The sequence below is a fragment of the Anolis carolinensis genome, chromosome 3 (genome assembly GCF_035594765.1).
Source record: "Anolis carolinensis isolate JA03-04 chromosome 3, rAnoCar3.1.pri, whole genome shotgun sequence".
NCBI lineage: Eukaryota > Metazoa > Chordata > Lepidosauria > Squamata > Dactyloidae > Anolis > Anolis carolinensis.
The window spans coordinates 177212064-177236704 of NC_085843.1; the positions used below are offsets into that span (position 1 = coordinate 177212064).

At 36.6% G+C, this 24641-nt stretch overlaps 1 protein-coding gene across 1 annotated transcript; it reads right to left on the reverse strand.

Annotated features, from left to right (window-relative positions):
- On the reverse strand, positions 1 to 23060 carry LOC100559406 (pulmonary surfactant-associated protein D). Its single transcript, XM_062975843.1, has 7 exons — positions 20858 to 23060; positions 18074 to 18190; positions 9447 to 9554; positions 7676 to 7765; positions 6504 to 6611; positions 5776 to 5859; positions 1 to 1061 (listed from the first exon to the last, which is right to left on the reverse strand). The coding sequence occupies exons 1-7, from the start codon at positions 21048 to 21050 to the stop codon at positions 685 to 687; spliced, it is 1077 nt and encodes a 358-aa protein (XP_062831913.1). The 5' UTR covers positions 21051 to 23060; the 3' UTR covers positions 1 to 684.
- Between the last annotated feature and the right edge of the window lie 1581 nt (positions 23061 to 24641).

Below are 24641 nucleotides of genomic sequence, written 5' to 3' on the forward strand. Positions count from 1 at the left end.
GAATATAGGAACATATTATAATAATATTGGATTGTATAACTGTTATTTTATTTTGAATAAATGACAAACATATCACACAAAAACACACTTTACAAAATATATGGAAATTTTACAAAATGTATACAAGTATACATTTAATTAACTAAATATATACTTATCCTAACATAATTTCTTTAAAGAAAGTAACTTCCCACTCTCTCACTAAAAGGTTAAGCATATGATTAATCTTAATCCCTACTGTTATGTATTGTTTTATTAACCCTCTAACTTTTATAGAAAATTTTTAATATTTTATTTAAATGTAATTTTTTAAAGAAAATATTTTTTAAAATCCTATAGAAAAAAGATGTAAAGTTCCCAATTTGCTATAATGTCTTTGATTATTTTTCTTCTCAGAAACATGGTTAGCTTATGCATTTCTACCATCTCAAATGTTTCAATTACCCAAATTCCCATTTTTGGAATTTCATCAGTTTTTAAGATTTTTGCATGGATAGGTATTTCTGCTATAGAAGTCATCAGTGGCTACATTAATCACGTAGATGTACCAATATCCCACTTCACTGAAATTTTGCGAAGATGAATTAATTGGTAATTATTTTATCTTAATTCCTAATGATAAAAAGGTGATGCAGTATTAAAATTTTGGGGCCTATTTAGGTTGGATATATTATGATGGGTGACCTAAAATTCACAGATTATTAGCTGCTTTTCCCCACAGGATTTGTCATTCCATTTGCCACTCGAATAGACTTCAACACAGTCCTCCTGATTGTGATCGTTATTGGGTTCTCCTGCCTGCCAGTTGGAATAAACAATGGTCTCACCGTTCAAGTATCTAAATGTCCCCTCTGTCTGGATATCAGTTATTCCAAGAAATGCTGATTTCTGATAGAGAACAACAATATCTTTAATTGCTGTGTTCTCAGCAGAATTCCTGGGGGAAGCCAGCTGGCCACCTGCTTGCTGACACCGCTGCTTCAGATCATCAAAGTTGCCTTCATAGCCACTGGTTATAAACACTTTGTTACCAACAATTCTGCCACCTGGGAATGTTGCAACTGAAACAAAATTAGGGGAAAATATTTTAGTAAAAGATGTCAGCTAAATGACATATTGACTGGCTATACATGTGTTTGTGTGTGTGTGTGTGTGTGTGTGTGTGTGTGTTATGCAGAGGTTGGTATACCCTTCCAGCTTCTGCACTGACCAACATGATCACCCCTTCCCCCTGTGGATTTACTGTAGAGCTGCTGAAGCCCTCCCTAGCCATTCTGTACTGTAGATTGGAGAATCATCTGGCTATTTTCCCATAACCAGACATGAAGACATAGCTTCTTCTGATGAGATGCCTGGAGGACCCCAACAAACTTTTGGCAGATGATATAATCAAGTCACATTTGGCTACTGGTATATAACCAGATGTTACTTGAAACACCTCTCCACCAGGCACAGAATGGCTCTAAAGCAGCGGTTCTCAAAGTGTGCTCTGTGGAGCCTTTGGTGTTCTGCGAATTATACTGGAGGGCTTCAATGTTATTTTCTCCCCCTTCATGCTTTCCCTCCTCTTTCCTGCTCATTCCCCTCCCCTGCCTCCCTTGCTACCAAAAGCATTTCCCCTCACTTTTCTTGATGCCCAGATCCTTTCCCCTCACCTTACTTGCTTTCAAAACCCTATTTACCTCCCACTGTTCAGGGGGTGCTTCAATTGTACTTTTCCTGCATGGCAGAAGAGGGTTGGACTGGACAGTCCCTGGCCACTGAAATACATTTCAGTTTATGTTAGTTTAAATTGTTCTTCATTTTAAATTTTGTACTGTTCTTTCTTTCTTTCTTTCTTTCTTTCTTTCTTTCTTTCTTTCTTTCTTTCTTTCTTTCTTTTTGCACTACAAACAAGATGTGTAGTGGGCATAGGGATTTGTTCATGTTTTTTAAAATATAATTCACACAAACACTCTTCACCCATCTGCCACTGGCCTTGTCTGTCTGTCAAATTGCATCAAAAAGTTTTCTTACACCTGATATATATATATATATATATATATGTATATATATATATATATATATATATATATATATATATATATGGATCTAACCACTTAAATCAGTGTATAGATAATAGGCATGTCCGATCGATGAAAAAAATGTTTCAATTCTCGTTTCTAAAGTAGGTGGCGCTGGCGCTTCGATATAGAAAGTATTTCTGAATTTTTCACCCAAAAATTTCAGATATTTCCAAAAATTCGTAATGATTCTAAATGTTTCTAAAATGGCGGACACGCATGCGCAATCGCCAAAAAAAAAAAAGGAGCCGGGGGGGGACTTTTACATGGCTCTCCTGCCCTCATTTCTTGAGCTATCCTCATCAAATTTGCAATGCCCTTGCAAGTTGTGCAAAGATACTTTGAAAACTAGAAATTTCCTTGCTATATTTGTAAGCAAGAAGGACACTGAAAATCAATGTTGTTTCTGGCTATGTGATCCCACAAGCCTCAACTCAATGCCTTCAGTTAGAAATGGACCAGTGACCACCATGCCAAGCAATGACCTGGCAAGGTGTGCAAAAAATTTTGAAAACTAGAAATTCCCTTGCTATATTTGTAAGCAAGAAGGACACTGGAAATCAATGGTGTCTCTGGCTATGTGATCCCACAAGCCTCAACTCAATGCCTTCAATTAGAAATGGACCAGTGACCACCACGCCAAGAAATGCCCTGGCAATGTGTGCAAAGATACTTTGAAAACTAGAAATTCCCTTGCTGTATTTGTAAGCAAGAAGGACACTGGAAATCAATGTTGTCTCTGGCTATGTGATCCCACAAGCCTCAACTCAATGCCTTTAATTAGAAATGGACCAGTGACCACAATGCCAAGCAATGCCCTGGCAAGGAGTGCAAAATACTTTGAAAACTAGAAATTCCCTTGCTAAGAGAAGGAACCAGCAACAAAACCCTAACCCTTTCTCCAAAACTCTCTGTGGGAAGAGCCAGACCCTTCACCCTCTCTCTCTCCCTCAAGAGGCTTGCTTGCTCTCCATTTGCAGACCACCACCCTCTCTGCGCAAAGCCCAGCCCAAAATGGCTCGCCCGGGCTACACAATGGGCTTTTATGGCAATCTTCCACGTGGACACAGAAGACCCTAGCCCCCACCTTTGTGTCCATTGTGGAAGCTTTTGATTGGCCGGGGAGTGGCAGCCATGTTAGGCTGTGCTAAGCTGCCAAGGTAGGTTGCAGAAACAAAAAAAATTAAAAATATTTTATAAAATATATTTTTTTAAAAATTGGGAAAAAATTAACGAAACATTAAGAGACAATTAGAGAATGGTCCAATGATGGTTCAAAATACATTGCCGGTTGCGCCGTGAGACAACATATCAGAATGCGTCTCAAAAAGCGAGAACAATCCGATATCAATCCGATATAAGATTCAAAAAGGTTTTTTTGGACATACCTAATAGATAACTATCAGCCCTGCAGTGTCCAAATGCCACATGGGGTTAATCTGCAGTAACATGGGGAAAAGACCACCATGAAATGGCCATGTCTCATGTTAACCAAAGTCAGGGAAAAGACGAATTTCTGGCCCAAACTTAGGATAGGGATAAACCCAGAGGGATTGAAATTACAGATGATATTTTCTAACTTTGTTCTCTAAAGCTTTCCATGCAGGATTTTGGCTAGACTCTGTTCACCACTAGTGCAGGAAGGAGATGGGCAGTGTAGCCAACCCCATGGCCAGGCTAGAGTATTGCTACTCTGGACCAGCTTCAGTTTAAGTAGGTAGCATAGATGAGCTCACAGATTCATCAATTTATATCCACCTTCTAACAGAAATGTAAATGTGGAGTTTGATTCCAAAAGATACTAAATAAAAAAATAAAAAAATGAGTTATAGTTGGTTAGGATGAGAATATCATGTACAGATCACAGCTATCAAAATGTATCCAATCGCTTTGGTATAGGGCAGGGGTCCCCAAACTAAGGCCCGGGGGCCGGATGCGGCCCTCCGAGGTCATTTACCTGGCCCCCGCCCTCAGTTTTATAATATAATATATTCTATATACATATAATATTGATAATAATATTATAATGTAATACAATATAACACTAATAATAATACCATATAATAATATTAATTATATATTCTATATTACATATAATATTACTAATAATATTACAGTATAGTGGTATAATTCAACATAGTAATATATAATGCTAATATTGTGCTATGCTAATAATATAATATATTGTATGTACATATAATTTGTAAGCCACTCTGAGCCCCCTTTGGGGTGAGAAGGGTGTGATACAAATGTAGTAAATAAATGCAGTAAATAATAAATAAATAAATAAATAAATAAATAAATAAATAAATTTTAGACTTAGGCTCGCCCAAGGTCTGAAATGACTTGAAGGCACACAACAACAACAACAACAACAACAACAACAACAACAACAACAACAACCCTAATTAACTTGACTATCTCATTGGCCAGAACTTCCCATTGAAATCCTGATAAATGTATGTTGGTAAAATTGTTTTTATTTTTAAATATTGTATTGTTTTTTCATTGTTGTTGTTGTTGTTGTTGTTGTTGTTTTTGCACTACAAATAAGACATATCCAGTGTGCATCGGAATTTGATTGTATTTTTTTCCAAATGATAATCCGGCCCCTCAACAGTCTGAAGGATTGTGGACCGGCCCTCAGCTTAAAAAGTTTGAGGAGCCCTGGTATAGGGTATGGAAAATTGCATATTATAGCTAAAGAATGCATATCCTCGACATGTTTTCTTTTCAGTTCCTTTAAAATTGCTTCAAATGGATTTGATAAATTTTGGAAACAAGCTCCACAAATGAGTTAGGCTTTTAAAAAACTTTTTAATGATTAATTAAATGCACTGACCCCCTTATACTAACTTTCTCATGTCTGTTCTGCTATTATGTTCAATACTTACTAGGGGTTTGCACAATTTTGTTTTTGCATACCAGATTTGAATGATTCAGTGGATTCTGTTGCCAAATCCATGAAAATGAACCTGGAATGGGGCAGCTAAAACCTTAGCCAGAACAGATCACAGCAGCCAGATGTTTTTGGCTAATGGGGGCTAATGGGGCTGAGCAGCACTCTACCTGAGGCAGAAGCAGGGCATGCAGGCAGGGCAACCTCGCTAATCAGGAAGGCTGCAGTTCCTCCTTTGCTTTCTTCCCCAGAAGGTGTGTCCCCCCCCTCCCCGCTGCACCCACTTGAGGCAAATGTGCAGTGCAAGCATTGAAAGAGTCTTGTGCTCCTTCCCGGGACATGCTGAGAGATGAGGTTGAGGTTTTTCTCTCTGTGTGTTTCTCACATTCTTTCTCAACCTATCAGAGCCTTGGTTGACTGTGTCCATTCTCCTCTCTTCTTGTGGTGTGTGCTTGGACTTCAATCCCCAGAACCCCCTCTTGTGGGTTTTTATTTTAAAATGTTATGGTAGAAACTTTAAACATTTCCAAAAGATTAGTGTATTGGTGAAACATTCTGAAACTGGGCAGACTTGTAGTAAAAGATGTGGCCTATACGTGAGGCGAGTTTCATGCTGATTGGTCTAAAAATGACAGAGAAATTAGCCTCTAAAGTTTCTCCATTGGTGCCAATGGATCAAATATTTCCGGCATGAAAACAGAAACCCCTCCTGAATTCAGGAAGTTTCCTAAAAATGGAACAGGGGGGGCAGTCAAAGCCCAGACACTGAAAATGACACAGATTTTTGCCAGATTGAACATCCCCAATATTTACCTTTTTGATACTTGGTAAAACTGGCTTGTAAAGCTTTTAGCTGTCCCTCAAGGGCAGTGACTTGGTTTTTCATCAGGTTGACCTCTATGGAAAGAAACAGTGATCAATTTCTATAAAAAAAAATAGTACTGTAGTACCATGTAGTGGCAAATACCTTCTTCACAGTGCTGTCCTAGCATGCCTTTTTTCATTCAAATGGCACCCCCTCCCACACATACATTCACAATAAATATAGTGATGTAGGAAAATACATCCTCCGGATCAAAATATGCCAAAATATTAAATAATTGATTTTGTTGCCTATAACTTAATTCTAAACCTGGTTCTGCATGAACATCTATGCTTCTGCCATCTTTCAAAATAAAACTTTTGTTCCTTGGAAACACTTAGCATCCCTGATATTAGGTACTCAAGGATTGTTTACTCTGGCATCTATAGTTTTGCTGCTGAGGCTGTACATAAGTGTCCAGTTTTTTTTAAAAAAAAAAAAATAGGCCTACCAGATACTATCAGCCACAACTTGCAAGAAAATTTTATTTGTTCATTTGCAATTTTGTAGAGTGTCTAGGTTTTAAAAATCTCATGGACAGTGAAAGTCCACCGTACTAAAAAGTGTACTCAGGGGTGTCCAAATGGAAGTAACAAAGGAACAATATTCAACTTTCCCCAGGTGTTTTCCCTAGATGTTAAAGATTTTTTTCATTCAAATGCCACTCTCTTAATCTTACCTGAGAGACCACTGTCACCCTTTGTCCCCCTTTCCCCTGTGGAGCCTTTATCTCCTTTTGATCCAGGAGGGCCTATGTTCCCCACAGGTCCTTGTGGTCCTGCTACACCTAGGTATGAGTATAAAAGGAAGTAAAAGTAGGTAATCAATTGAATGAAGAAATCAAAAAATCACTAGGACATGGCAGGGCAGCTATGAAGGAAGAAATCAAGATCATGAAATGTCAAGATATAAGACTAAATACTCATGTTAAGATTGTCCATGCCATTGTATTTCCCATTTCTAAGTGTGACTGTGAAGGCTGGACAGTGAAGAAAACTGGCAGGAAAAAAACTCATTTGAAGTGTGGTACTGGAGAAACGTTCTACAAAATTCCATGCACTCTCCCTAGCAGTGCTTCTAAGCTGTAGAAGCAATGTAGTTTGACTTCATTTGAACTGCCATGACTCAGTACTAATGGAATCATGAGGGTTGTAGTTCCAAAGAAACCCTTTATCTTTCTCTGCCAAAGAGTGCTTGTGCCTCACCACACTACAATTCCCACAATTCCACAGCAATGATTCATGGCTGTTAAAGTGGTGTAAAAGTACATTAATCTTGCAGTGTAGATGGACCCTAGAAGGCAATATAAAATGGAGACTGTTGTACTTCAGCCATATCTCGAAAATACATGATTTACTAGAAAAGATAATAGTGCTTGGTGAGGAAGAAAGCAGTAGGAAAAGGAGACCACAAGAAGACCACAAACCACATAGATCAGTTAAGATGCTAAGATTGCAAAGATGGAAACAGCACCGTTGATGTTAGTGTGGCTTGAAGCCCTCTTATTCATAGACTTGCCATAAGTCAAAAGCAACTTGACAGTATTTCACAACAACAAATCCTACAGGTAGACAGTATTTAGCTCACATTTCCTATAGAAAGTAAGAAAAAGATATTCTGTGCATTTGTTGAATCTGAATAGCCTATTTTTAAAAGTCCTGTAAGCAAAGGGCTACATTTGAATGGTTGCAAATATCACTCTCGTTGATTTTGCTTTCCTTTGTCTGTTCTAGAGCTTTCTACATCAATAAATATGCTTGATCTGATGAATAATTTGTAATGTATTTGGGACGTAAAGAATGTTAACTAAATTTTTCACCCTTAATGTGATAGTATATTTTCATCACTTACCTCTGGCTCCTACATCTCCTTTTGCTCCCTTTTCACCGACTGACCCTTGATTGCCTTTGGGGCCAGGGGTCCCTGGATTACCTTTGGGACCTGCAGTTATATTCATACGGGGGCAGAAATCAATTGAAAAATACTTTCTAACTGTCACAGGAACAAAATTAGATGACTTCCCTCAAATTAACCACAGTTCAAATAAAGTTAAAATTGATAGTTTTATTGTTACGGCCAGGTGCCTTGCAGATATGCTGGACTACAATTCCTATCACCCCTAAATAGAATGGCCACTGCAAGTCATTGGGGGTTCAGATTTTTTTTCACACTGGATAATTTGTTTGAGAAATTTCATTCTCCAAAAACTTGTTTTTACACAAAAATGGTTTTGCAGAGTCAACATTTTCACATGAAACAAAGCATTTTTCACAAGGGACATTATCTGTGTAAAAAAAATATTTTGTGTAAAGCTCTTCCAGGATGTTATTCCATTGTCTTGGGGTGGTCAATGAAAAGGTATGTGGAAAAGATAAGCTCTTTTTGCTCATATGATCAAAAACTTGGCCAAGCTAATAATTAACGAAGGAAGGAGAAAGTACAAGTTTTTGCTGAATTGATCTTTTTGCAGTCATTCCCCAAGAGATGATGACTCACATTCTCACCCTGATCTTCTAACTACCCAAAAATATCAAAATGAAGTTAGTCCTGTTGCAGATCATAAACACTTGTGACCTAAGACTGTTACCTAACAATGGAGAGTCAAGCTTTAGTAATATGAACCCATCAAGTTCAGTTGTTGTTGTTAGGTACGTAATTTTTATTCAATAATTCAAAAACAAAATAGAATATCAATGATAGAACAAACAAGCAGATTTTTGGATATATTACACTAAAAATTACAGAAATACATTTTATCTACTACTTATCATGATAGCTATTTAAAATAACAGAACATAAACACATAAAAAACACACAAATACATACACATATACCAAGCAAACAAATAGACCTGAAGACTTTCCAGTCACTGTCTGATGGCTTTTATGCCCTATTAGTCTATTCCCTTTAAATGTTATTATATAATCACAGTTTTATTTTTGATAGCACTCTACTAATTCATAAATATTACAGTTGCTAATTCTCCATTGATCAAAATGTGAACACTTTGGTTATCATAAATCAGTTTAGTCCATTTTTGAGTTTGTTCCAAATTTCATCTTCTCCAAAATGTTCCACATAAACAGCCAAGACAGCCAAGACACATTATCAAATGGTTTTCCTGCATTCTAAAATATCCAAGCCACCAGCCTTTCATGATGAGCTTTATAGGCCCCATCTACATGGACACGAAAATCCAGCTTCAAGACAGTTTGAAACTGTGGCAGCTACAAAACACATGTCTTCAATGCATGTTGCACTGGACATCTGAGGTTATACCACACATTTTTTTTAAAAAAAAACTCACTGGAAAGTTTGATTTCAACAGAATAATGCACTGCAGCAGATCTTGGTGTATCCCAGATTCAGGACAAAATCAGCTCTACACAATGCAAAGTTCATTGTAAGCACCCACCTCCACTGAAACAGACTATAGTCTCCAGAACAGGGCTGTACAATTTACCCAAAAGGGCATCACTGGGCATCAGGAAGTTAATTGACCCTCTGGGGGTGTAATTGATTACCACTATCCTTAATTATCACTTCTCTTTTTTTCACTCTGGCGTGATTCAAATTGCAGGCTATATATTCAGCTATCCAACTACTTAATGGAGAGACATACCTGTTTGTCCTATTGCACCTCTTTCACCTTGTGGTCCAGTGTCACCTTTTGCTCCAGTAGGTCCTATCTCTCCTGGGGGCCCCTGCAGACCCCGAATTCCATGTAGTCCTGTTGAAATTAAATAGATTATGTGAGAGATAAACAAAGCACCAAGTAAGGCAGGCCAATCTAGAGCTTGGCCCCAGAATGGGCAGTTTCCCAAGCTCTGAACTCATGTCACATTGCAGTGTGCTTAGACTTGCTCAGGCTATTGCTGGGGACACATGAATGTGTGCTGTGTATCATTACTTTCTCCAGTCTACAATGTGATACAGCTCTGCTCTTTCAGACAGGTCTTTGGATCTTCTTCCTGAGAAGAAAAACCAGATCAGGCACAAAACGTTGCCTGAGAAGCAAGCTTTCTAATTCTATCCTGTGTCTTCACTGCAAAGTGAGGCAGCCAATTGTTCAGCATCATGATAATGCATTGTACCTTGTTTTTTATTGCATTTTCCTGCCAGCGATGGAAAGAAATGAGATTTCCTATCTCTTGTGCCAGAGGAACTTGGTTGATGATTATTCTGCACCTTAATTTTGGTGAATCAGATATAATTGCCCACTGTGCCTCAAATTACAAATTCTTCTAAGGCCCAGAACTGAGCCAGAAAATTTTGGTGACTATGTATAATGATTTTGACAGACCTCATTCATCCTTTTATGCCAAATATCAATAGTAACCAAGCGGTAGAATATCAGTACCAAATTGCTACTACTTTCATAGCTTTCCCTCATTGGTCTTCTAACCTTACCTTATGATATGATCCAAGCTATAGTATTTGTTCCTGTACTACAGATTTTTCCAAACATTTCATATTGGTGACACACTTTTCAGATATGCATCATTTAGCAAGACAGTGATACAGTTTTACTAACAAACCAGAAGTTCAAGCAACTTCTTATAAGAGATACACACACTGAGAAGACCCTCCCATTTTCACATCAGCCTTACCTGTGAAGTTGGTGGTACCAAGATAACATCCACTCCCGTGGATTTCAGGGTCAGGTTACTCTTATATTGGAGAATAAATAACATCCCTCGACTTGTTTTTTAGATAAATTATCTTTAAAAATCCTAAACAGCTTGGGACCACCTTAATCTACACAATTCTATCTGTGCACATCTTCTTGAAGGACCACAGTTAAGATTTCGTAGGTTAGCTTGCACAACAGATGAGACCTTTGTAATGATGGTCCCAAAATCACTCCTATTATTGTACATTTAGGCATGTTAAAAAAAGCACCTACCTCTCCTGGGTTTTTTTTGTTGGGTTTTTTTTTTTGTGAATATGCATGTTCCAGGATGTTGTCACACAATGCTCTTGAAATGGGTTTTGCCATCGCAAACCTTGCTTGAAACTGTAGTACACCTGCCTAGATCCTCTTTTTACCATCCTAAACCTTACTGAAAGAGCTTTCGGAATGCTCAAAGTGTGTTTAGCTTACTGCAGCTGCAGGAACATTCCACATCTTTCTGCACACAGCCCTTTTTAGTATTTTTTTTCCTGTGAGAATTGTGGCACTCCAAGAGTTCAAAAGTTTGGCACTGCATACCCCTGTACTTTCTGGTTTTCAAAGTACTGAAGCACCATGCATATGAACACTTAAAATATTAATCAAAAAATTAAAAAGCTTTTCCTACTGTGTTTATTTTGCAAGCGAGAGGTGTAGCTTTGATTTTGAAGCCTTTTTCAGTGATGCAAAGCCATGCAAGAGCTTTTGCATTACCATGCAAAAAAAGGAAATTTTTTATTAAGAGAGGAAATTCATATCAGCAGCTTGATGCAGCCACAGAGCTGAACAGTTTCTTCCTTCCTAAAAGGAAGTGATCATGAAGAAAAGAGATCCTTTGGGCTTTGCAGCTAGACTTTTTTGTCTGCCTATTGGAAGTGCCAATGACAGCAGATTAGGAACTGACAACAACAACAGAGAGAAGAAACATACACACAATAGATGTCATATGCCTGAAGTCACTGCAGAGGCAGTTTCACATTACTGTATGGCTGAAATTGCTTTGGAAAACTAGTTACACACATGTTCAGAAGCCCTAAAATGGGGTTTTCTCCGGATTCAAAATTGACTATTTAAATGCAACTTGAAAAGTAGTTTGCAGTGAGTTTACAATGATGTCATGAGATGATAATTTGTAATGCGTGGCTAGGGAGTCTCCAATAGGGCTCTCTTTGCAATAATGTCAGTGTGACAAGATTATACAGCGCTGCCTTTAACAACTTAAATTTTCCTTTGTCCCCCCTCTCTATTCTTTTCTTTTAACTGAGACTCAATTTCTAATCTAGTGCATTGCTGCACAATCCCTTTATAATGTACATAGCAAGAAGCACCAGAAGACATCCTATCTCTCCATAAAATGTAATGTACTAAGAACCAATCCCTAGTATTCCATATTATTCTCTTTTTAATTCATATGCTTCAGTATACATTTTTTAGAAGATAAGCCCATCTACATGTATCCAATCACAGATGTACCCATCCATATCAACCACAAGAAGCCCATATATTCCTCAGCAGTTTTATATTTTGTATGCTGTGCAAAATGAACTGTCAGATTTTTTTTATATCAGATTAAAAGCCTCTTCACTCTTGACAATTTCAGCACTGTAAGTCTCCTTAATTGCCATAGTAACATCCCATAGATTCCTGGGGTTTGTAGTTTGGTGAGTCACTAAAACTATCTGGCAAAGTAACCCAAATCATTCTCTCTAAATTTCAAATAACAGAATTCCATCATGTGGAACCTCTGAATTGATGGGTTCATGATATGGAGAACTTGGGTTCAACTTGGAGCAGCTGCAGGAAGAGCAGTGGTAAAATCAAGAGTAGTGGCTTTTGCGCATGCAGCTGGAGTGAGCAGTTGCACTGTAATCTCTCTCCCTGAAGAAAATACGTAATTAAGCCCTAAAAAGAAAACAAGGAGAGTCAACAAACTGAGGAGTGAACATACTTCAAAAGTAAGTGAAGATAATACTCTCCAGAGAAACCCGAAGAGGAAAAACATAGATATAAGCCTTAAAAAGGTTCATTAGCTAAAAAACAATGTCTCCGAAAGAGCCTCCATTAACCCGAGCTGACTTGGAGGGGAACAAAAAAGCTATAGAAGAAATGAAAAACATGTTATAGGACAATTTCAAAATTATGAATGAGACTTTGAGTAAAATGGAGGAGAGAATGTGTGTTCTTGAAAATAAATTAATTGCTACAGGAAAACAATTAAAAAAACAATATGAAAGAGATACAGAAATTAAAAGAAAAAATCTCAGGCTTGGAAGATAGAAGCAGAAGAGCAAATCTGAGACTGGGAAACTGACCAGAGAAAGAACAACAAAACCGGAAGATCTAAAAGAAGAGATTGTAAAATGGTTTCAAAAAAATAGAAGTGTCATCAATGGATATAGATACATTGCACCGGACCTCAAAAAAAGGAGGCACGAGATCACCTCTATCTACAATGCCAAGGCAAGTGATTATTAAGTTTGCTACTGAAAACAAAAAGGAAGAGGTGTTTAGAGATTTAAAGAGGAAGAAACCACTATATAGAAACATGCAGATTACAGTGAGACAGGATTTGTCTAAAGAAACTCTGAAAATTAAACAAGATTTACAACCCTATGCCGAAGCATTGTATTCAGGTGGAGTACAATTTACCTGGGGGTTCCCAATGGCTATTATTCACTTTAGACAAGGGAAGAGATACATTGCCAGAACACCAAAACAAGCGGAGGATTTCCTGAAAACACTTGGAGTAAGGAACACTGCAAGTAGAGGCAAGAAGAAAAAAGATACGAACGTTTCCTCAAGGAGTAAAGAGAGTAAAGCCCCAGCAGAAAGTCAAGAAGAGGAAGATGTGGAAGAAGAGGAGGAAGAGGAGGAAGAAGAGGAAGTTGAATAAATAAAACTGAACAATTCAAACTTATTTTGAAAACAACTGTTTACTTTTCCTCCTCCTCTCTGGATGCACAAGGACTGAAATGGCTGCTATAATATCATTTGAGACTTTGGTCATTATTATTACTTACCCACCTTTACCCTAATTCAGGGCTGGACAAAGGTACAAAGTATGATGTATCTTATTTATGTTTTGTTAAACAAATAAGTAGTACAATTTATGATTTGTTAAAACATAATAGCACAATTGGTTGCTGGGTATGACTAGTGAATATCTAAGGACCAGTTTAATTTGTACACATTCGGGGGGGGGGGGGTGAGCCTCATATTTATGTAGCTATAAGGGTAAAAGCTTAGAACTGGAGGCATAGTTGTTTATATTGCAAAAGGGGGCAATTAAAGAATAATGTTAGAGGGCATGCTAATAAAGGTTAAACAGGGAAGGGAGAGAGTTATAGGGAACGCAGAGGACACAAAGACCCAATAGAGGGGAAGGAATTAAATTTCTCACCCAGGCCACATTGGGGGATTGGGGGGGTTGACAACGAATAACAAAAAAAAGAAAAAACGCTAAAAAGGAGCCTAGTAAAATTACTAAGGAAACAAACATAATCCAATGGATTTATCACTAACATGTGTTAGCTTGAACATCAATGGTTTAGCAACAAACTATAAGAGAACAAGACTAAGAAGGTTTATCGAAACAAATAATTTTGGCTGTATAATGCTACAGGAAACACACAGATCAGCAAGGGACCCAGAAAAACTATTAAATATCTCAGGCTGGCATACATTGGCAGAGGCAAGAGCAAACAACAAAACAAAGGGAGTTGCTATCTTGATAAAAAAAATATAGAGGTAGTACATACAGATTTAATGGCAGATACTAAAGGGAGATGGGTAATCTTTAAAGGAGAAATATGTGGGGTAAAAATGACAATCCTAAATATCTATGTGCTTAATAAAGGCCAGGGAAAATATATAGAAAAGGTATTTAAGAAGCTAGAGGGCTTCTATGAAAGGGAAGTACTTATAGCAGGAGACTTCAATTTAGACATGAAAAAAAAAGTGTAGACTGTTGGACAAATGGAAATTGAAGGATTGCTTTCAAGAGATAAAAACACAACCAAAACCAACTTGTTATTCTGGAAGACATAAAAAATTTACTCGCATAGACTATATATTAAAGAGAGACTCTAATCAGTCTGAGATATTAAAAGCAGAAACTGGTCTGATAGAAATCTCAGACCATGCACCACTCCAAGTAACACTACAATTAACAGAGGAGAAACCCCACTATAGATGGAGATACAAGGAATTACTATTGATGAAGGAAAAAGATAGGGAAGAGTTGGGAAAAAAAATTAAAAACTTCTTCCAAGTTAATAGAAATACGGCAAAAGAAGGGATTATTTGGGATACAGCAAAAGCCTTTATAAGAGGATTATTAATAAAGAATGAAATAGCCAAGAAGAAATTTATGAATCAAGAGAGAGATACAATAATCAAGCAATTGGAAGATAAGTAGAGGGACCTTCAGAATAGGTATGAAAAAAGAACAAAAAAAAGAAATAGATAAGTTGAAAGGGCAGTTGGAGGAGATAGATAAATTTAATATATGGAAAAAAGAAATAATGGTTTCCAAAGGGCAAATATTAATTCAGTAAGGCACTTGACAAACTATTTAAAAAAAAGAAAGGAAAAGCAAAGGGTGAAAAAAATATTTGATAAAAAAATAATTTGGTAAAGGATAATAAAAGTATAAGGGATACATTTGCTGATTTCTACCAGAAATTATATAAAGGCAAAAATAATTTGCAAGGCGATGACTGGGTCCGAGAAAAAGAGGACAGAAATCTTTTACAAAGGTTTATTTCATATCAGGAAATTGATGAAGTAATAGGAAACTTTAAAAAAGCAAAATCACATGGTTACACAGCAGAGTTTTACAAACAAATGAAGGAAGAACTAATACCGGAGTTGGCAATAGTTTTTAATAATATAATAAGAGGAGGTGAAGTACCTGAGTCTTGGAGGAAGGCAGAAATATTCTTATAGACCAATTAGTTTAATGAACGAGGATTACAAAATATTCGCAAAAATATTAGCAAATAGACTAAAGGATTTATTACCAAAAGTGATAGGGGAAGACCAATACGGATTTATAAAGGGGAGAAATATCAGCCATTCAATTAGGAATTTGCTTAATATTATTGCACAGAAAAGTAAAAAAAAATAGCATTTATTAAATTGGTTGTATACAAAGCATTTGACACAGTGAATCATAACATTTTATTTAAAAGGATGGAGAATTTGGGATTGGGACAAGAATTCATAGAGGTTATAAGAGAAATGTATAAAAAAGGAGGAGCAAAATTAAAAGTTAATGAAGGATATTCCAGAAAAATAGACATTGAAAGAGGTGTTAAACAGGGGTGTCCTATATCACCAATGTTATTCACAATGGCTATAGAATATCTAGCAGACAGAATTAAAAACAATGGTAGAATAACAGGATTTAGGACAGAAAAGGAGGAAGTGAAAGTTAATCTGTTTGCGGATGATTTTTTAATAATCACAGAAAATCCACTGGACACCTTGAAAGAACTGGAAGTAATATTGGAAGATTATTATAAAATCTCAGGTTTACAGATAAATATGACAAAATCAGAGCTGTTGGGGTTTAACCTGGGGAAAGGAATTTTAGAAAAGATCCGGAAAAGAAAAGATATGCAGATTGTAAAAAACAAAATTAAATATTTGGGAATTTACTTAACTAATAAGCCAACAAGGATCTGGGACCCTAACTATAAGAAGACATGGAATAGGATACAGCTGCAAATGATTAATTGGAAGGATAAGAACTTAAGTATTTCAATGAGAATTAGATCAATTAAAATGTGTATACTCCCCAAATTATTGTATTTGTTTCGAACTCTACCATTGGAGATTTCACAACAAAAATTTTAAAAATGGGATGGATATTTCGAGGGAAAAAAATCAAGAATAAGAAATAAAGAGTTGTATAGATCCAATAAAGAAATAGGATGGGGAATACCGAAGTTACAAGAATACTACGAAGCATTTCAGCTGAAAGCGTTGTTGGAATTAGTAGAGGAGAAGCAAGAGAAGTGGATAAGAATAGAGAATGAATAAAATAAAATAAAGGAGACTATGGAATATTTACAAAAAAAATTTAAAAGAGGGAATAGAAAAAACAATAGGCTCAAGGAAAATAGCATTAAAAATATGGGGGAAATGGAAAGAGAAATGGATGCCATACTTATCAAAAGAAGCCCCGATAGGTAGTTTAAGAAATAATGAAGACAGGAGTATTATAAAAAAAATTGAAACAGATGGGATATAGTAAAATTAAAGATTTATATAATGAAAATAAGGAATTAATGGAATGGAAACAATTGGAAAGATTAGGGGGTGGGATAAATTGGTTAACACTAAGAGGAATTTGGGAAAAAATTAAGAAGGAAGAAAGTAATGAGTGAGAAAATATAATAGACAAGATATTAAAAGAGAGACTCGGTGGTATAAAAGGATTAAATAAAATATATGGAAGAATAATAGAAGATAAGGAGTCTATGTATAGAATAATGGAAAACAAGTGAGGAAAGGAAGGGGGCCTAGGAAAAGAAAAGATAGAAAAGATAGTCAATGGTTTAAATAAAATAAAAATAAGGAATTAGAACTGAAAATAATTACGAAATGGTACAGAACAACAATTCAGCTGGCACACATGATTCAGGGATTAAATCCGAAATGTTGGCATTGTGGGAGTAGGGAGTCATGGTACTCTCATCTATGGTGGGGATGTGAAGAGATAAAAAAAAAATTGGAAACAAATTCTAACCCAGGTTGAATTACATACTAAAACCAAATTTGATATAAATATGCAAATTCTGTTAATAGGGATATATGGGGACAGAAGAATTAAGGACCAAGACCAAGACTTAATTATGATAATGTTTAGAGCCGCACACGCAGTAATAGCGTGGGGGTGGAAGGATAAAAAGAAATGGACACTTGAAAAATGGTATTAATATATATGGGATCAAATACAACTGGATATTATGGACATTATAAGAAACAAAAAAACATGGTCAGACAAACATAAGAAAAATAAAGAAATATGGATTCCATTTAGGAGATTGTTAAACCATATGACGAAAGTTGGAAGAAAAAAATTGAAAGAATGGAAAGAAGGCTCATGTAACAAGAAAATAAGGTTTTAAGTTGTCAACAGGGAGGGGGGTGGGATGGGTGTGGGGGAGGGAGAAGGAAATGGAAAAGGAAAATGTAACTATGATTATGTATTATAAAATAATGATTAATAAAAATTCCCTTTGGGGAGAAAAAAAGAGTAGTGGCATATAATGTAACTTTAATGTGCTCTGTTATAAACCAGTGTTGTCCAGCCTTTAGTTATTCGAGGGCCAATCAAACTTTAATATAGGAATGTGAGGGCCAGAGACATTCCAGAAAGAAAACGTTTCTTAAAAACTTAAGGCAGTAAGAAGGGTAAACGATTTCTGTCCAAATGTTAAATTAAAATATTTTTCCAGTAAGAAGGGCAAGGGCCAACAAAAATGAATTGGTGGGCCGCATGTGGCCCATGGGCCACAGATTGGACCACACTATTATAAACAATTCATTTAATCAAATTTATTTCTTACCCATTTCTCCAACATCTCCTTTTGGTCCTGTCTCCCCTTGGGACCCATTTTGTCCTGCTGGTCCAGCTGGACCCATTATTCCTGGAGGACCAGGTATTCCTCTTGGTCCTTGTAAGCCTGGTGTTTGAGAAAATATTTAAGATGTGGCCAACAATAAATGTTTTGTAGATGGACACAAGGTTGATAAATTACAGACAAACTCAGCGAAGAGAAATACAAAGTTTGTTAACTGTGAAACCCATTGCAAGAAAGCTGACACTTATGCTTTCTTTAGTTTAAGAATACGATCATTAAAGACAAAATATAATGATGAATGATTTCTCGTATCAATGTTCTATAATTCCATATACTCCCACCCATCATACTGCATAATCAGTCCTCCGTCAAAAACACACCATCAAAGCATTGCTTCATGTTCTAGTCTCTAAAGCAACTGAAAACCTGTACATTCCAAGTGAAAATTTAGAAACTTGTTATTTAACCATTTAAAATATTTTCTAATATTCTTTCCATTTTTGACTATTATCTGTAAAAGTAGAACAGATAGCGTTCCCTACAATAATTTTTGATTGCGTGCTGGACAGTATATTCAGATGCACATCTGAATAATGGAATAAATTTCCACTGGTTTCTCTGGTGAACCCCTTCCCTTCAGTCCAGTTGCTTCAAAGTTGAATGTTGTCTAGCATATCCCCTTCCCCACACCATTTACTGATGTAAGAAAAACTTTTTTCTCTAAAAAATGATATGGGAGTTTCAGGTCAAGAAATTTCAGAGTTTAAATTTCAAATGTGTATGACAGAGCATAGGCAATGTAAAATGTAACAATATTTTCATACAGTGTAAAATTATGCATTCTTTTTTATGTATTTATGTGTCGTCTCTGTTTACGGCTTTCTAAAATCCCCAAAGAAGGCATTTGAGAACATATATAGACCAAAATGTGTTGGGATTTTTATTAATAAATTACGTATTAAGTACCTTGAGGCATGACTCCATTTTATTCCTGAATAATGAATAATGCACATATGATACACTTGTTGACATATTTAGATATAAATCGATAGATTGGGTAGTTGTCTACCCCAGTGTCAGTTAAATACAACTAAGTGGAACCATACCCAGAATGTATGTATCATTAAAAATTGAAAGGCCTTGTGGAAACATAGTAATCCTTGAGATACTGATCCTCAAACACTAACCTTTAAGCAGAACTGATGACTGCTTCACCATCTAATTAAGGTTACAATTGCAGATCCTTTGAAGGAGGAGTTATATCAACCCAATCTTTTCTGTGCAAAAACTGTGGAATTTTATGGTTTGCAATATTCTAACATTAACTGAAATTTGAACTGTTAGTTTAAACTGAAGTGGAGAAAGTATATCCTAAAAGTCCCATGTGATCCCAATCCCACTCCTGAAAAATAATGGCAAAATTATTCTTTGCTAAAAATGAAAGCTAAGGTTTTTTCACAATCAAAACTTGTCACTAGAATCAACTTGTGTCCCCCTAGCCCCATAGCAGTGTTTCCTGTTTTATATGCCCGTTAAACAAAGAGGCAATTACTACAGTTGTTTTAAAATGTCAGATCAGCTGTACAATCATTACATAATGTGTTTAATACCATACTTAGTGAAAGTGAAAATGTCAGTCATTTACAGAAAAAGAGGAGCAGTTTGAGGGTTGAACTTTGACTTTGGAGAACAGGGTTTGAATCCCTGCTCCGTCATGGAAACCCACCAATTGATTCTGGGCAAGTCACATAATTGTAGCCTCAAAATATCCTATGATGAAAACTCTGCCTTGGGGTTGCTATAAGATATTATTTGAAGGCACACAACAGCAGCAGTAGCAGCAAAATTTACAATAAAGTTAAATGGGGAGGTTTTTTTTCTTATTTACTTTTCTTTAACAACTGGTCCACGGTCTTTACAAGAAACCCCAACTGCCTCCTTCTCCTCCTAATTTTGCACAAATGGTAAACACACATTAGTCTCCACAATGAGCTGTTGAAATGGATCAGATCCTTCTAACCCACTATTTTCCCTGTTGGACTGCCTTTTCACCCCACCACCTTCTGCCTCCTCCTAAATGAACACTAAACTCTGACTCAATTAGTGATGAGTTTTAATGAAGTTCAATGTTTTATTGTTAATGATTTGACTATATATGTTGAATTGTTTTTATGTTTGTGAAAGTTCTTGTATAGTTTTTTAAAATACTATTATTTTTAGCCAACTTGAGTTACATTATTGAGAGAAAGGTAGGATATATATGAATGCAATCACCGCTACCACTATCATCATACTTTGTCAATTTCTTGAGGAGAGGGAGAATTTGTGTTCAGGAAGGACGATCTTCTCATGCACCATCCATAGCTAGATCTTTGGCCAAGGAAAAAGAAGAAGGTGGGGCGCAGAGAGAAAAATCCACAGTAGAGTACGAGAACCAAGGAAAGGAGCTTGGAACACATGCACTATAGTCAGCCCTCCACATTCACTGGGATTAGTGGTATACAACCCCCATGAAAGAGAAAAATTATGAATAGAAATAATGCTATTACCACCCCAAAACTATTTTTATTTCCTTGAGGAATTTAATTATGTTAATATTTACTGAAAATTTATTTTAAACAAATACAATTAATTAATTTTAATCAAGTCTAAAATATTCAACATTTCAGTTAATAAAAAAAGAATAATGAAAAACCTGAAAATGGCCCTCAATCTCACTACAGTTGCTAATCCCAGTACGGACCATTACAATGTTATATTTTTCCATACCTGGTTCTCCCCTTTCTCCCTTTGGTCCTTGGAGTCCATCTCTCCCATCTCTCCCTGGCAAACCTCTCTCAGCTGGTGCACAAACAACCAGTGAACAGGCATTACGGTGCCAGGTTTGTATAACTTGCTGTGCTGGGGTTGTTGCTGGTGATGCACACAAAACTAAAGCACAAAATGTTAAAAGCTGGAACATTGTTTTGTGGTTTGCTCTGTGGAAAGAATTGAAAGAAGAGAAATGAAAATGTTAAGACGTTCTTAGCTTATGCAAACAGATTTGCCTTGCATTGCAGTGAAATGAAAGTTAGCTTTTGACTTGCACTGACTTTCTAGGATTTCGGTGAGGCCATGTCTTCTAGTTCTACTTTAAAAGAGTTATTGGAAATATTGCTTTTTTGAGATATAATTTCCAGAATCCCCAACTAGTGAGTATTCTGTCTTGAGAATTCAAACAGATGAAGACCAAAAAACATGCTACCCAGTGCTACCTATAAGTCCCAGAGAGTGTACTGATTTTTTTTGTACACTCTAGCAGAAAGCAATGTCTTTTTGCAATTCTGTCCTGAGGCTAAACTCTGTTGATCCAATGCTATGTCAAGCAAACATGAAGATGATGGTATGACTGGGGGAAAGAACTGCAGCTCTACTTATTTTATTTATTTATTTATTTCCATTATTTCTATCCCGCCCTTCTCACCCGAAGGGACTCAAGGCAGCTCACAATCCGGCAGAATTCGATGCCAATATACAATACAAAGGATTAAAACATGGGCAATTAAAACAGTTAAACAGATTAGCAATATACAATAAATAAATTTAAAACAATACAATGCAAATTACTTAAACCATTTATCCACAAAACCTTGTACAAGAACCTTAATCCATCATTTTATTTATTTACTACATTTATACCTCATTCTTCTCACCCTGTAGGGGACTCAGAGTGGCGTACATATATAGGCAACAATTCAATGCCATACTTCCATAGAAAATGCCATACTTCCACAATACAGATCTCCTCCTACTTGTATACCAAACTGGACATGCCAAAATTTCCCCTTCTTTTTCTTTTTATCAAAAAAGACTCTTCAACAATGCCTTCAAGGGGATAGTTTTCCAAATACATTTTAACGAAAGTGTTAAACAAAGAGATCAAGAGACTAATAAATTATACGGGTGTTGAAAAAAAAACCTTAGCTGTTAAAGATGGAGGTATTTATAAGATAAGCACAGAAAGATGTGAACATCAGATAAAGAAAGCTCTTAATATCTAAAGATAGCTTATTAGTGAAGGCTGAATTAAGTAGGGAGATCTAGCCTGTTTGCAATTTATCAAATTTGTTGAGCATAATGCAAGTTGACCAGTTCTTACATGGAATTGGTAGCAGCCTTCATATCATAGGTATTCTGTCAGATACCCATCATTAAAAGACAAAAATCCACTCACTTTCTTTGCAATTTCTGGTGCTCTACAAAGACCTTAACACAAATCATTTACTAAGAGTTTTATCCTCCTTTTATAGGTTCCAAGTTACATAATGCAGGCTCTAGTTTCTCAATCACATAACTTATAAGAAATTGAACAATGGATTTTCGACCCTCTAGAGCTATTAATCTTGTACAGCCAATAAGAAGTGTAAAGCAGGATGGAAGGAATTTCCTACTGTTTGCAGAAAGAAGAGATGAAGATAAAGTTGGTTTTGAAGAGAATGAGAAGTATCAGGTGAAATATACATAACATTTCAGGTAGGCTAGAGTAAGTGTCATGGTTGGAACAATCTTCCTAAACTGCCTGTTTTGGCTTGAGTAAACTACATAAACAGCTCAATGCCTGGGCAAGTCTTTCTGATAAAGAGATCTATGATTCAAGTGCTCCTTAAATGAGGCTTATGTTTCTACTGGGACCAAACGAAGGTAGTAATATCTTGAAGAAAATTACGAAGAAAATTGTAGTAAGAAATGTTATTAATCACTGAATACCTTTGACAGTGTGAGTTATTACAAAAGGATAGGGTTTGAAGTAATATCAAGAGACAGAAGTGATTTATATGGAACACACTCCTAAATGCATATTGAACGCATGATAAGCTTTATGTTGAATAAGAAACGAATGAGAGCCCTAAGTCAAACCACATATCAAATACACAATTTGAATTACTTGCAGTACCTAAACAGAGATCATGAGCAGGACACAAAAGCAAATCTACCTCTGTGAACATGTCATTAATGCAAGGTAAACCAAGCTAAGTCACTGTAGCTCTACAGTAAGCAAAGTCAAGGAATGTTCTTGAGTTTCACTTCAGACTCAGTGTGGTCACCAGACTGGATCCTGAATGAACTGGTCTACAGCAATTCTGCAAAAGAGGTCTGCTTCTGCTGGCAGGCCTCTCCAGTAAGTTTTTTATAAAAATGGGTGTGGGGTGGGAGGGGAGGGTGGTAGTGCCACCCTGCTCCTTCTAGCTTCTGAAGCCCAAAGGACCAAGATAGCTGTGAAGATTGACCCTCAGAATCAAGAAAGGAGATCCTGAGAGTCAATCCCCACAGGTTCCATATGTGGAAAGGTCTTGACTTTCCTATAAGGTCTACAGTGTAGACCTTACACTAGTGTTTCTTCTCAAGTGTTTCTTTAACTCGGAGTAATCCTAGAAATCCAGTTTTCCTCCAGGTTAAACTGGATCAGCCTGAGACATCATTTGGACACCTCCAACTAATCCAAAAGCGATCACAAGCTTTAGGCCTGTGTGAAAGGGCCCTTAGTTTGCTCATGTTTCCTCATGCATAATGATTTCATAGGAGTTGTGTCTGTGAAGGTTAGCTGTCAGATATCAAGAGTATAAAGCTACCTTATTCTGAATCATGTCTTCACTGCTCTTCTAACAATGGAAGAGGATCACCAGGTCTTAGCCAGATTTATTCACTTCATCCCAGACATGTTGTTTTGTAATTTATGTTTTTATCTAGACTTACAATCTAATCAGATGGGACAATTTCAACATACTAGAACTCTTCCTTGGCAGTCCAGCAATGAATGGGCACATTGCCTATCCCACAACATAGCTGGACTTCCAGTGGAGGCCCCATCCACAAGTGGAGTGAAAGCATGGTATGGCGCTTCCCTCTCAACATGGAAGACTTTCCGTCTTGTGCTGGCTCCAATGGCAATGCTCCCAAAGTGTGATGGAGGAAGTGTCTCCAAAAGGGAGGTATGAATGGGTGACAAATTCGCCCCACTGCTTTTTTTCCTGTAACGCCAGGCAAAAAGTGACATATTTCATCTGGCCTTTGTGATAAGGTCCTTATATGCTACTTCTCTACCAAAATGGGACTCAAGAATGTTTACCTATAGCTCAAAATAGCTGGAAATAAAAGAATATAAAGCCATAATCCAAGAGAAAAAGATAGTCCTAAACACACAACTCAGCCAAAAGGGATTTAAAGGTGCAACAGTAAAATTAGCACCTACTCATTAAAAAAAGATCTTCTTTAGAAGCTAGTAAGCTGACAAATATTTTCCCAAATTTTCCCATTGGTATAAAGACAATGAAGAGAGAAAATACCTGCTCTATAATGCAAGAAAGTGCCACAATCTGGGAGTAGCCACACAGAAGGATATCTGATCTCCATCAAAGGTGCTTCTGAAGGTGGCAAAACTGGAAAAAGGGCCTCCCTCCCACTTTTCTGAACCTCAAAGCCCTGTATGGCAGAATATAATCTTTCAACCGTCCCACACCAAATTCATGTGCTAAAAGAGAATCTCTAACAGTAAATAGTAAGAAGAAGTGAACTA

Bases quoted from the DNA above. Each gene is read 5' to 3' on its own strand.
- LOC100559406 (XM_062975843.1), bottom strand. From the start codon at position 21,050: ATGTTCCAGCTTTTAACATTTTGTGCTTTAGTTTTGTGTGCATCACCA. The intron at 18,191-20,857 runs GTATGGAAAAAT...CTCAAACACCAG, and splicing joins GGGAGAAAGGGGAGAACCAG to GCTTACAAGGACCAAGAGGA. The intron at 5,860-6,503 runs GTAAGATTAAGA...TTCTTTCCATAG, and splicing joins GGGTGACAGTGGTCTCTCAG to AGGTCAACCTGATGAAAAAC.